Source organism: Dama dama, chromosome 18, assembly GCF_033118175.1.
Source record: "Dama dama isolate Ldn47 chromosome 18, ASM3311817v1, whole genome shotgun sequence".
Lineage (NCBI taxonomy): Eukaryota > Metazoa > Chordata > Mammalia > Artiodactyla > Cervidae > Dama > Dama dama.
In genome coordinates, this window is record NC_083698.1 from 107,352,569 (window position 1) to 107,367,377 (window position 14,809).

General features: G+C 44.7%; 1 protein-coding gene across 11 annotated transcripts in view; it reads right to left on the reverse strand.

Moving 5' to 3' along the window:
- LOC133072623 (GTPase IMAP family member 7-like) overlaps positions 1-13,023 on the reverse strand; it is a 38,139-nt gene extending 25,116 nt beyond the window's left edge. Inside the window, exons 1-5 of one of the 11 annotated variants that reach the window (XM_061166077.1) lie at positions 12,905-13,008; positions 10,713-11,837; positions 9,622-9,662; positions 4,282-4,330; positions 1,843-3,306 (exon numbers count right to left, since the gene is read on the reverse strand). In XM_061166077.1, the coding sequence (XP_061022060.1) occupies positions 2,302-3,306; positions 4,282-4,299 (1,023 nt within the window). In that variant the 5' untranslated portion in view covers positions 4,300-4,330; positions 9,622-9,662; positions 10,713-11,837; positions 12,905-13,008 and the 3' untranslated portion in view covers positions 1,843-2,301. Of the gene's footprint in view, positions 1-1,842; positions 3,354-4,281; positions 4,331-9,621; positions 9,663-10,296; positions 11,838-12,904 lie in introns of those variants that run through there. The other 10 variants (XM_061166074.1, XM_061166073.1, XM_061166082.1 and 7 more) reach the window with 10 other exon arrangements.
- Positions 13,024-14,809: the final 1,786 nt, after the last annotated feature.

The window sequence follows — 14,809 nt, forward strand, 5'->3', positions numbered from 1 at the left end:
CCCATTCTTTAGGCTGTCTTTTCATTTTCTAGATAGTGTTACTTAATGGGAAAATGTTTTAAATTTTGATTAACACCTGTTTTTCTTTGGTGCTTTTGATGTCATATATTAGAAACTGTTGTCTAATCCATGGTCATGAAGATTTGCCCTTGTTTTCTTCTAAGATTTTTATAGTTTTAACTCTTACATGTAGGTCTTTGATCCATTTTGAGTTAGTGGTTTTATATCATGCAAGATAAGCATCCAAATTTACTATTTTGCATGTGAATAGCCAGTGGTCCCAGCACTATTTGTTGTTTCTATCCATTAATCTATTACAGACATTCTTCATGGCATTCTTTATCCTCTTGTGTATATCCCACATATACAGACAGCTCTCTAGTGTTGAACTAGGCAATTGCCTGCCCTCTGGGATCCCTGGCATGTTCCTCCCCACATGCCCATCAGCTCAACCAGGGTCACTTAGGAACTTCCCAGCCTTCATTCCTTCCCAAAGCAAGAGCAAGAAACAGATGTTTCTCATTATTTGAGTCATAGATTAAAGCTATCCATTGTTCACATGGGGCAGTTTGTCATTCTATTTTCATTCTTTTTTCACATTTATTTTCACCAATCTCCATCCCTTTTCTCAGAGGAGTGATAATGGCAGGATAGTTCTCTGTTTACTCTAAGAGTATATCAAAAAGTGAACAAGAAAAAAAGCAAGATGCCCTATCAGGACCTCTGCTGAGATCTGCACACAACTCCTTAAACCAAAATGACCTTTGCAGCTGAGGAAATCTCAAGCCTCAGTATTTGGCATTGGTGTCCCTGTTAGTGTTTGCCATGGCATTCTCACAGGGTTTGTGGGCCTCACATATGTACTCAGCTGTTGCAGATCATTTTTCCTTTTACATGTCTCTTTAGTGATCTTAGGGCTTCCCTGGTGGCTCAGCTGGTAAAGAATCTGCCAGTAATGTGGGAGACCTGGGTTTGATCCCTGGTTGGGAGGATGCCCTGGAGAAGAGAAAGGCTACCCACTCCAGTATTGTGGCCTGGAGAATTGCATGGACTGTATAGACCATGGGGTTGCAAAGAATTGGACACAACTGAGCGACTTTCACTTAGTGATCTCAGGTCATCAGTAGCCTGAGAATCTCTGGCTGGGTAGGCAATAGGCAGAGGATACTGTAGGGGGAGACCTGGAAATGCATAGCTGTATTAGAGATGGACTTCTGTTGGTGTGTGAAGACGGTGGTGTTGGGGACAAAGCAAATGTGAATAAAGAGATAGGGAGGCACACCTAGAACTGATGATACAGGTTAACCTGGCTCACTTACCGGCACCAGACAGCTGATTCTCCCAGGCATGCATGGGACAGGGGTGACTCTCTACCCCACGATCATATCACCAGTTCTCAGCCCACAAAGACCTATTTGCCCTTTGAGATTCACATAAAAGAAAATCTCCAATCCACTTAAATCTTTAAATTTATCCCTGAATTGAAAAGTCATACCCTTGCTTACCCTGTGAGTGTGTCAGCCAGTGAGAAAACTCCTCTTTGGGAGGAGATTTTCTGAAGAACCTCCATGGGCCCTAGGGAACCAAGTCTCCAGTGACAGTCTCTTTGGACATGCAGAAACATCTGCATTCAAGCTGCTGGGGGGCGACAATCCCCTGCCGGTACAGAGGGCCAGGTCTGCACTAATGTCTTCTGGCCTTGCCATCACACACCTGAGTGAGTGTGTGGGTGCGTGGTTGTTTGCCTGTGGGGTCAGGAATGAGACAGCAGCATCTTTGTCCAAAGCGTATATAAAATGGATGAAGAAACATCTGCAGATACTGATTTCTTTGAACACAATGTGACTGTCCAGTACATTTATTTCTTCCATTCAGTTCAATTCAAACAAATGAATATGTACTCAGACTTTGCCCTGGGGTGGTTCTGCCCTTGGTTCACCCGGGAGTCCAGGGGATGAGAGGGCAAATGGTCCTCATCTGCTTTCAGGAGTAAAAACAGTTCAGTGACAGGAGGGAGTCAAAGGCAGTCTGAGGTCAGGTGGAAAACACCTAAAATTAACAGTGGCTGTTAGGTTCTGCAGAGTGGGGAGTTCAGGGACCACCAGGTAACACAGGAAGGTTTCAGGTGGGAGATTTGCCTGGGACGACTCTGAGGTTGGTAGATTAGGCAAGATGAGGGAGAAAAGAAGGGAATGTGGGCCCTGGAGCAGCAGCGCACCTCAGATGAACGTGATTATCACTGCAAGGGACAAAGTATTATTTACCATTTATCAGGACAGACCTCACGAAAGGAATCGGGAGCTACCTGCAGAGCAGGTACAGCAGGAACAGGGCGCCCATCAGGGCGGCCAGGCCCAGTTTACACCGGGTCCCCGGCGCCGCCTTGGGCCACCGCCACAGCCCGGCCAGAGGCCAGCGCCCCGGCCACGTCGGCGCGCGGGCAGCCAGTCGCTCCGCCACCCTGCGCAGCCTCTCCTCGGGGCTCAGCCCGCCCAGGGTCTGCACCAGGCGGTACACGTCGTTGGTGTAGGGGGCCCCGCCGTGGTCCCGCACCAGCTCCTCCACCAGCCCCATCAGCTCGCCGACCTGCGCCTCGCGCTCCCTGTCGGCCGCTCGGTTGTCGAAGGCGCAGCAGCGGCCCCCGCACTCGGCCACCAGCTCCCGCAGGGCGCGGTTGTCCGTGTCGCGCACGTACTGCTGCAGCGAGCCCCGCGCCAGGTCCTCCCTGCGGGTGAAGACCACGACGGCGCGCGCCGCGATGCCCGCCCCGAAGAGCGCCTTCACCCCGCGCCAGGCCCGCAGGTCCTGGGCGGTGAAGCGGCCGAGCTGGGTCACCAGGAGCACGGCGTGGGGCCCCGGGGCCGACAGCAGGTAGCAGCGGGCTCTCTCCTCAAAGCCCGGGTCTGCCTGGGCGACCTCGGGGCTGAAGAGGTCGGGGGTGTCGAGGATTTCCACTCCCACGAGGCCCAGCGGCAGCTCCCCGTGGCACAGGCCTGGGTCACCGCCGTGGCCGCGAGCCTGGAGAGGAAGTGCTTCCGCTGGAGGATGCTGTTGCCCGTGGCGCTCTTCCCGGTCCCCGACCTCCCAACCAGGAGGAGGCGCAGCCTGCGCTCCTGCGGGGCGGACCTGAACTGGAAACCTGTGGGCACCGGTGGTCTGTAAGCTTCGGAACCTGAGAGCGACATGTCCCGGTCCCCAGGTCTCCTGGACGCCTTGCGAGCAAAGGAGAACAGAGCGCCTCCACGGTTGTGTTTGGGACCAAACCTTTACTGGTTTCCCTTGTGGCTCAGCTGGTAAAGAATCTGCCTGCAGTGCGGGAGACCTGGGTTGGATCCCTGGGTTGGAAAGACCCCCTGGAGAAATGAAAGGTTACCCACTCCAGTATTCTGGCCTGGAGAATTCCATGGACTGAATTGTCCATGGGATCGCACAGTCTGACATGGCTGGGTGACTTTCACTGTAACTTTACTGAGCGGCCTGGTGTGAGATGTGGACACTCCAAGGGGGTCCCTACCCGTCTATTTCTTCAGTCTTTAGTGTCACACGTGCACCTGTAGGTGCTCCAGCTGCTGCTGAACATTTCTCTAGAGGATGTGCCTTTGTAATACAGACCATTACTTCCTCTGATACGATCTGTCATCCAGGCTGTGCAGAGCTGGTCCTTCTTTTCCCTGATGCCCTCCCACTGGAGAAAGGGGTGGGGCAGTGGGCCCAGTGCGGAGGGCTATCTGGAGTCCCCTAGCCGGGGATTGAATCATAGACCTGTCCTCTACCAGCCTTGTAACCCTGGGAGCTGCTTAATCTAAGTGTTAAACCTCTTCTGCAAACGGGATCAATGCTGTAGCGCTGTCCTCATAGAGCGTCAGAAAATAAGATGAGATCAACTCTCTTCCTTCCCTTCCTGCCTCCCTCCTCCTCCTCTCTTGTCTCTTAAACCTGCTGCCTAATAAGACACTTGTGTCGCCCTCCATCCTTGTTCCCTAACACCTTCTACCTGGTGAACCATGTTCCCTCTAATACACGACTTGATGCCCTCTACATCCACTTCTGTGTATTCGTTTTACTTTGGAAACAGAGATACAGGTTAGTCAAATAACTTGATATCTCACAGCAGGGTGGGGGTAAAGATCTAGGTGAAGTGCCAGCCCCAGGGCTCTTGCTGCTTCACCCCAGCATCAAGTCACCTCTCGGCTTCTCTTGTTCAGTCTTGAATTAGCCCATGCCACTACCATCCAGGGTTCACACCTGGAGGCAATTACACATTGTGAGACGTGTTCTTACCATAGGCATTTCCTTCATCTCTTGCCACCTTCCGTCCTCCCATGATTACCTAAAAGAGTCCCAGACACAATTTGTTCATTCACTCATTTATCAAATAGGTGTAACTGCCTATAATGTGACAGGCCAGGTCTAAAATGCTGGTGACCTCACAGTGAGAAGGTCATAGTTCCTGCGTTCCCCTGGGCATTGGAAAGAGATTGAAGGAAATGTTCAGCAAAGACATTTGGAGGAGCCTAGTCTGGGGTTGGGATGATACTGTGAGAACACCTGGTAAGCTTGGCTTTGTCTTCTCAGGGCCCCCAAATGCAAAGAGTGGAGGGGAGATGATAACATTTAGTCCATGTCAAGATGAGCCCCTTAGCTGGTCTGGAAATCAGTAGGGCTTATTGTAGGGGCTGTAGGATACTGAGACCCTGGTCTTGAAGAGCATGTACAGCTTGCTTTCCCCCAGTCCCAGTGCAGAGGCAGTAGATTGAACACTGCCTGGTGCTCTGGCCAGCCTGCCAGGACTGCTCCCAGAGTACCTCCCAGTGCCCGGGATCCTACTCCATCCCCTACTGCTCCCCTCAAAGGCAGAAGCCACCACTGCCAATGGGTAGGTGAGCACCAGGGAAGGAGCAGAGAAAGCTCTGTGGTCTGGCTCCAACCCTTTGGTTCCCCATCCTGCCTCTAACCAAGGGGTACACACCGAGGAAAAATGGAACCAGCTCAGAAGTGAGGCCCCAAACCCTCAGGCCCTGGCTGTGCCCCCAGACAAAGTGAAGACAGTCATCAATCTGGGGGAAGATTAAGCTCCCTTAAGACTCCCGCTCCTGCCGCTTGGCTTTTGACTCCTCCCACAATAGGGTGGCAACTGGTACAGAGCCTAGGAGAAGCCGTGGCTGGCACCTGGCTCTGGCTGTAGCCCCTCTGACTCCAGCCCTGCCTCCCACCACTGCAGTGGCTGCCAGCACACCCTGGGAGAAGACACAGTCACCACTCACTTCCGGTCCAGCTTTCCCACCAAAGCCCCAGGCACATGCACAATGCAAAGGGACACTCCCACACAAGGACATGCCTTCAAGACCAGGATAGGTGACCGTTTCACCTATTTTCATAGCAGCAAACTGAGAAAGTTAAAGAAAATGAGAAAACAGAGGCACATATTTTAAATGAAAGAACAAGATAACAGAGACAAATAATTTGCTTGCCAAGAGTTCAAAGCAACAGTAATAAAAATGCTAACTGAACTTGAGAAAATGCAGCTGAACACAGTGGGAACTTCAGCAAAGAACTAGGAAATATAAAAACCAGTCAGAGCTGATGATTATGATAACTGAAATGAAAAATGTGCTAGAAGGAATTCAGGCCAGCTGAGGTGACACAGAAGAACACATAAGACAGAAGAGTGGAAATTACTTAACCAGAACAGCAAAAAGAAAAACACATTTAAAAAATGGATGATATAGAAAAGTATAACTTTCCAAAACTGAACCAGGAAGAAATAGAAGATCTTAACAGACTGATCACAAGCATGGAAATTGAAACTGTAATCAGAAATCTTCCAGCAAACAAAAGCCCAGGGCCAGATGGCTTCACAGCTGAATTCTACAAAAAATTTAGAGAAGGGCTAACACCTATCTTACTCAAACTCCTCCAGAAAATTGCAGAAGAAGGTAAACTTCCAAACCCATTCTATGAGACGACCATCACCCTAATTCCAAAACCAGACAAAGATGCCACAAAAAAAGAAAACTACAGGCCAATATCACTGATGAAATAGATACAAAAATCCTTACCAAATTCTAGCAAACAGAATCCAACAACATATTAAAAAGATCATACATCATGACCAAGTGGGCTTTATCCCATGAATGCAAGTATTCTTTAATATCTGCAAATCAATCAATGTAATACACCACATTAACAAATTGAAAGATAAAAACCATATGATTATCTCAATAGATGCAGAAAAAGCCTTTGACAAAATTCAGAATCCATTTATGACTAAAAAAACTCTCCAGAAAGCAGGAATAGAAGGAACATACCTCAACATAATAAAAGCTATATATGACAAACCCACAGTAAGCATTACCCTCAATGGTGAAAAATTGAAAGCACTTCCCCTAAAATCAGGAATAAGACAGAGATGCCCACTCTCACCACTACTTATTCAATGTAGTTTTGGAAGTGCTGGCCACAGTAATCAGAGCAGAAAAAGAAATAAAAGGAACTCAGATAGGAAAAGAAGAAGGGAAACTCTCACTGTTTGCAGATGACATGATCCTCTACATAGAAAACCCTAAAGACTCTACCAGAAAATTATTAGAGCTAATCAATGAATATAGTAAAGTTGCAGATATAAAATTAACACACAGAAATCCCTTGCATTCCTATACACTAACAATGAGAAAACAGAAAGAGAAATTAAGGAAACAATACCATTCACCATTGCAACAAAAAGAATAAAATACTTAGGGTATATCTACCTAAAGAAACAAAACACCTATACATAGAAAACTATAAAACATTGATGAAAGAAATAAAAGAGGACACAAATAGATGGAGAAATATACCGTGTTCATGGACTGGAAGAATCAATATTGTGAAAATGAGTATACTACCCAAAGCAATCTATAGATTCAGTGTAATCCCTATCAAGCTGCCAATGGTATTCTTCACAGAACTAGAACAAATAATTTCACAATTTGTATGGAAATACAAAAAACCTCAAATAGCCAAAGTAATCTTGAGAAAGAAGAATGGAACTGGAGGAATCAACCTGCCCAACTTCAGGCTCTCCTACAAAGCCACACTCATCAAGACAGTATGGTACTGGCACAAAGACAGAAATACAGATCAATGGAACAGAATAGAAAGCCCAGAGATAAGTCCACCTACCTATGGTCACCTTATCTTCAACAAAGGAGGCAAGGATATACAATGGAAAAAAGACAACCTCTTTAACAAGTGGTGCTGGGAAAACTGGTCAACCACTTGTGAAAGAATGAAACTAGAACACTTTCTAACACCATACACAAAAATAAACTCAAAATGGATTAAAGATCTAAGTGTAAGACCAGAAAGTATAAAACTCCTAGGGGAGAACATAGGCAAAACACTCTCCGACATAAATCACAGCAGGATCCTCTATGACCCACCTCCCAGAATATTGGAAATAAAAACAAAAATAAACAAATGGGACCTAATCAAACTTAGAAACTTTTGCACAACAAAGGAAACTATAAGCAAGGTGAAAAGACAGCCTTCAGAATGGGAGAAAATAATACCAAATGAAGAAACAGACAAAGGACTAATCTCAAAAATATACAAGCAACTCCTGCAGCTCAATTCCAGAAAAATAAATGACCCAATCAAAAAATGGGCCAAAGAACTAAACAGACATTTCTCCAAAGAAGACATACAGATGGCTAACAAACACATGAAAAGATGCTCAACATCACTCATTATCAGAGAAATGCAAATCAAAACCACAATGAGGTAGCATTACACGCCAGTCAGGATGGCTGCTATCCAAAAGTCTACAAGCAATAAATGCTGGAGAGGGTGTGGAGAAAAGGGAACCCTCTTACTCTGTTGGTGGGAATGCAAACTAGTACAGCCACTATCGAAAACAGTGTGGAGATTCCTTAAAAAACTGGAAATAGAACTGCCATATGACCCAGCAATCCCACTCCTGGGCATACACACTGAGAAAATCACATCTGAAAGAGACACATGCACCCCAATGTTCATTGCAGCACTGTTTATAATAGCCAGGACATGGAAGCAACCTAGATGCCCATCAGCAGATGAATGGATAAGGAAGCTGTGGTACATATACACCATGGAATATTACTCAGCCATTAAAAAGAATTCATTTGAATCAGTTCTAATGAGATGGATGAAACTGGAGCCCATTATACAGAGTCAAGTAAGCCAGAAATAAAAACACCAATCCAGTATACTAATGCATATATGAGGCATTTAGAATGATGATAACGATAACCCTATATGCAAGACAGAAAAAGAGACACAGATGTATAGAACAGACTTTTGGACTCTATGGGAGAAGGTGAGGGTGGGATGATCTGAGAGAACAGCATCGAAACATGTATATTATCAAGTGTGAAACAGATCGCTGGTCCAGGTTAGATACATGAGACAAGTGCTCAGGGCTGGTGCACTGGGATGACCCAGAGGGATGGGATGTGGAGGGCGGTGGGAGAGGGGTTCAGGATGGGGAACACATGTAAACCTATGGCTGATTCATGTCACTGTATGGCAAAAACCACTACAATATTTTAAAGTAATTAGCCTCCAACAAATAAAAATAATTGGGGGGGAAAAAACCTACAGCTAACATAAAAAAAAATAAAAAATGAATGACAGTTTATGGGCCCTCTGGGACAACATCAAGTGTACTAACATTCACGTTATAGGAAGAGACGAGAGAGAAGTGGGTCAAAGATGTGTTTGGTGAAGTTATAATTGAAAAGTTTCCTAACTTGAGGAAGAAAACAGATATTCGGGTACAAGAGACATGGGGCACTGCTGTCAGAATGGCTGTCATCAGAAAACAAGAAATAACACGTGTTGGTGAGGAGGTAGAGAAAAGGGAACCCTAGTGCACTGATAGTGAGAATGTCAATTGTTACAGTAACGGTAGAAAACAGCATGGTGGCTCCTTGAAAAGTTAAAAATAGAACTTCCATATGATCTAGCAGCTTTACCCCTGGGTATATATCCAAAGGAAATGAAAACACTAATTCAGGAAGATGTATGCACTCCAAAATTCATAGCAGCATTATTGATAATAACCAAGATATGAAAGCAACCTAAATGTCCATCAATAGATGATTGGGTAAAGCAGCTGTTTTATATATACATGTACATTGACTTCCCTGGTGGCTCAGACAGTAAAGAATTTGCCTGCAGTGCAGGAGACCTGGGTTTGATCCCTGGATTGAGAAGATCCCCCTGGAGAAGGGAAAGGCTACCCACACCAGTATCCTTGCCTGGAAAATTCCATGGACAGAGAAGCCTGGTGGACTACAGTCCATGGGATCCTAAAGAGTTGGACACAACTGAGTGATTAACACTTTCATTTTGATTATCTCTTTTTTTGATATATATATAGATAGATAGATTATAGTGGAATAATCCTCAGCCATAAAAAAGGATGAAATCTTTCCATTTGCATCAACATGGATGGACCTAGAGGGTATTATATTTATTGAAATAGGTAATACTTATTGAAATAAGTCATATGAAAGAAAAATGCTGTATGTTTTCACAATCTGAAAAAAAAAAAAAAAAAAAAAAAAACAGTTGAATATAACAAAAGAGAAACAGACTTACCAGCACAAAGAATGAATTATTGGTTACCACTGAAGACAGGGCTTAAGGGGGAGGCAAGATCAGAGAAAAGGATTAAGAGGTAAAAAATATTAGGTATAAAATTAAGATAAAGAATTCCCTGGCAGTCCAGTGGTTGGGGATTTCACTGCCAAGGGCAAGGGTTTGACCCCTGTTTGGGGAACTAAATCCCAGAAGCCACAGGGTGTGGCCAGGAAATAAAAGATACAAAAATGTAATGTACAAAAAATATAGTTAATATTTTAGATTAACTTTACATGAAGCATAATCTATAAAAAATATCAAGTCACTATGTTTTACACTTGAAAGTACTATAATATTTTAAGTCAACTGTATGCCAATTAAAAATAAGTAAACAAATAAGTCTAAATATGATCTGTGTGCTAGAGAGACTGGGAGGCTTCCTTCCCCCTCTTTATCCTCTTGCTTTCAAATCTGAGGCTTCTCAAAGTAAAGTGATTATACTCATTCAAACATTATTTAATACAATTAAACATTTTGTGATCATTTGCCTGATCCTGTGAGCACCTGAACAAGAGAGCACAGGCTCTCCTCAGCCTACTTCCCCAGCCTCATTTCCAGTGAATCCCCGCCCACCCCCACCCCACCAGTCAGCCACTCCAGACACAGAAGATTTCAGCGCCTTTCCCAACCCACCTCGTGCTTTCCCTCCTAGGACCCTTCATCCCGCTCCACATTTCTGCTTGAGTCCTGTCTGTTTTACTGTCCATTTCAAACTCTACCTCTTCACCCACCTGGTTCTTGCAGATAACTGTGTTCTCCCCCATTGGCTCCAACAACAAAGGAAAAGCAAAGACAGAGGCTGGCTCAATAACCTGTCTCAAAGAACTCAGAGGGCCCTTTTGCCTAGAACTCAAGCCAAAGCTGTTTACATTTCTGCAGTAACTCTCCTGCACCCCCCATTCCCCCAAAGCTTTCAGTAAAGTTTGTCCTGGGGCAAATCCCATGATGTGATTAGTTATTTTGTGTCTAGAAATCAACAGGCTCCCTTAATTGACACCAGAGCTGCGATGAAGAAAGAGCTACAAGATTCACAACCAAGAAGACTTTACCTGAAGCAAGATGTCCCCGTCACAGGTGGAAATGAGAAAGTGTGGTACAGGGAATCCACAGAACTCTTGGGTATACCCTTTGGAACTTCCCACAAAATTTGGAAAGGAATTTGGAAAGTTCTTTTGAGGTTCTTAACAGCTAAAATCTGGGGTAACAAAGGTATACATTTATTGGAAAAAGTAAAACTTGTACAATCCTTTCTTCTAAAACTTCAAGGGGTCAAGGTTTATTTAGCTAGTCCAGTACTCATTGAACCTGGCGTCTTTTGGAATTATTTAGGAGATTGTTAAAAATGTATGTATTTTTATCTTTTGCAATCCTTTTATTTTCTATAGTTCCTTTGATCTTATTGTCCATGTGCAATGCACATTTTTATGTAGCTACAATGCTATCACATACACTATTCACAGTCTGTGTTTTTTCTTAGTATTATACACACCTGCCATGTTGCTCCAATCTTTGTTTTATGGCTGCAGGAATGCCATTGTGGTGATTCACGGTATATAAAAATGTGTTATTTCTTAGATTTATATTCCTATATTTGTACTTAAAAATATTAAGTTCCCCTCCATGCCGAATTCTTTTTAAGCATTCAGCCCATGACTTGAGTTTTTGAATCAGTTATCCTAGTCCCACCCCTTCAGGACACAGCTGCGATGAGGAAATTAACGTGGCGCAGCAGCCCACAAAGCCCAGCTTGACTTGGGGAGAAGATACGCAAGAGTTCCTCTAGAGCAAGGGGTCAGGACCAAGTTCATAACCTCAGTTGTTTCCTGCACTATTGTGGATAGTGCCAAGGAGAGTGGAGGTTTTGGGAGAATTACAGAGTTTTCACTTTGTAACTTGTTCTGAGGTTCAGTCAGTTCAGTTCAGTTCAGTCACTCATCATGTCCGATTCTTTGTGACCCCATGAATCGCAGCACGCCAGGCCTCCCTGTCCATCACCAACCCTTGGAGTTTACTCAAACTCACATCCATTGAGTCGGTGACGCCATCCAACCACCTTGGCCTCTGTTGTCACCTTCTTCTGCCTTCAGTCTTACCCAGCATCAGGATCTTTTCCAAGGAGTCAGTTCTTTGCATCAGGTGGCCAAAGTATTGAAGTTTCAGCTTCAGCATCAGTCCTTCCAGGGAATATTCAGGATTGATTTCTTTTAGGAATGACTGATTTGATCTCCTTGCAGTCCAGGGGACTCTCAAGAGTCTTCTCCTTCACCACAGTTCAAAAGCATCAATATTTTGGCACTCAGCTTTCTTCACAGTCCTGAGGTTAGCTTTCCTTATAAGTCCCCAGGAATACCTTTTGCCTTTGCTGAATATGCTTTTGGGGAGTTTTTGTTGACTTTGAAAATGTGTTTTGGTGCCTGAAGTAGTTCTAGCAATCACCTTTCTTATTTACTAGGGGACTAAGGAAGGATAGGGGCTTCCCAGGTGGCTCAGTGGTAAAGAATCTTGCTGCCAATGCAGGAGACACAAGAGATGTGGGCTTGATTCCTGGGTCAGGAGGATCCCCTGGAGTAGGAAATGGAGACCCACTCCAGTATTCTTGCCTGGAAAATTCCATGGACAGAGGAGCCTGGTGTGCTACAGTCCAGGGGGTCATAAAGAATCGAACATGAGTGACTGAGCATGCACACATACAGACAAAGAGACAGAATTTAGTCCCACATAAGAGTATGTGCCTAGAGAAGTAAATAGCAACCCACTCCAGTACTCCTGCCTAGAAAATTTCATGGATGGAGGAGCCAGGTGGGCTACAGTCCATGGGTCAAAGAGTCAGACAAGACTGTGTGACTTCACTTTCACTTTCAAGAGTATGTGCATCAAGTAGCATCACTGATTCAAGGGACATGAATTTTGAGCAAACTCCATGAGATAGTGGAGGACAGAGGAGACTGGTTGGCTACAGTCCAGGGGTTGCACAGAGTTAGACACAACTGAATGACTAAACAACAACAGGAGCACATGCAACGAGAGCTAGAAAGTGATGCTTACCGCTTCTCCTGAACTTACTCTATTTGACACTCAAAACATCCTTACTAACTTATGCGTGCGAAGTTACTGTTTCTAGGTCTTGCTTCCCTTTCTCATAATTACTAGAATGCACATGCTCGCTAGTCAGTTTCACATGGGCTCTTCCTGTTCCCCACAGGTCCTACTCCCGGACTGACTCCCTTTCCCTTATACTCACCTTTCCTGCAGAATTGATGACAGGCTCTAATATTAGATCCAAGAAGCTCCTGATCTGCTGCCTGCCCTTGGCTGTGGGTGCAGTGACTGGTTTCCTCCCCACCAACAAGGAAGTCTCTGTGCCACTCAGAGCTCAAGAAGCTCAGGGAGGGGAGGGTCCAGTGGTGATGACTTAAAGAGACAGTAGCATTAACCCATGAACTGGTGGGTATGCAGTATTGTCACTGCATATCCTATCCCATGCTGATTCCCTGGTAGCTCAGCTGGTAAAGAATCTGCCTGCAATGCAGGAGACCCTGGATCAGGAAGATACCCTGGAGAAGAGATAAGCTACCCAATCCAGTCTTCTTGGGCTTCCCTGCTTAGCTCAGTCAGTAAAGAATCTGCCTGCAATGAGGAGACCTGGGTTTGATCCCTGGGATGGGGAGGTCCCCTGGAGGAGGGCATGGCAACCTACTCCAGTATTCTTACCTGGAGAATCCTCACGGACAAAGGAACCTGGAGGGCTGCAGTCCATGGGGTCACAAAGAGTTGGACATGACTGAGCAACAAAGCACATCCTATCCCATAGCTCTGGGCTATGGTAATGTTTTCCAAAGGTTTCTGTGACACCAGCATCTTGTCCCCAACAGGGGCTATAACATCAGTGAGGAAGAGCATTTTAGATTTCTGAGATCTCTTTTTATTTCCAACTTTTGACCAATAATCTTATCTCCAGTTGTCTCTTGCTTTTTAGGCATTTTTAAATAAAATGACCTCTTGAGTGTCTCCTTCCCAGGGCAGGAATTTTTGAGTGAACATCAGCGTGGACAAGGCCACAAAAGTGGTTCTACCTGCCAGGAACATCACCCTCTAGGTTTATTGAGATATAATTGAATGTAACATCATATACATTTAAAATCCATGTTGTATTGATTTGATATACATTGCAAAATGATTACCATCACAACATTAGCTAACATCTGCATCACTTCACATAATTACCATTTATTTTTGGTGGTGAGATCTACTATTTTGGCAACATTCAAGTAGGTAATACCAAATTGCACTATAATCACTGTGTGTGTACCTACTCATCTTCTCCCTGGAGGTTTGTACTCTTTGACCAACATCTTCAAATTTCTCCCACCCACCAGCCCCTAATAACCACCATTCTACTCTCCATTTCAAGGAATTTGACTTTTTAAAATTCCACATTAACAAGTGATACCATATAGTATTTGTTGTTCTCTGTCTGACTTATTTCACTTAGTAAATGCCCTCAACTGCACACAATTGCACTCATCCCACAGGCTAGCAAAGTAATGCTGAAAATTCTCCAAGCAAGGCTTCAACAGTACATGAACTGTGAACTTCCACATGTTGAAGCTGGATTTAGAAAAGGCAGAGGAACCAGAGATCAAATTGCCAACACCCGTTGGATCATAGAAAAAAACAACAGAATTCCAGAAAAACATCTACTTCTGCTTCATTGACGACACTAAAGCCTTTGACTGTGTGGATCAAAACAAACTGTGGAAAATTCTGAAAGAGGTGGGAATACCAGACCAACTTACATGCCTCCTGAGAAAGCAAGGAGCAACAGTTAGAACTAGATGTGGGACAACGGACTCGTTTTAAATTGGGAAAGGAGTACGTCAAGGCTGTATATTGTCACTCTGTTTATTTGACTTATATGCAGAGGATACCATGCGAAATGCCAGGCTGGATGAATCACAACCTGGAATCAAGATTGCCAGGAGAAATATCAATAACCTCAAATATGCAGATGACACCACCCTTTTGGCAGAAAGTGAGGAGGAACTAAAGAGCCCCTTGGTGAGGGTGAAAGAGGAGAGTGAAAAAGCTGGCTTAAAACTCAACATTCAAAAAATGAAGATCATGGCACCTGGTCCCATCACTTCAT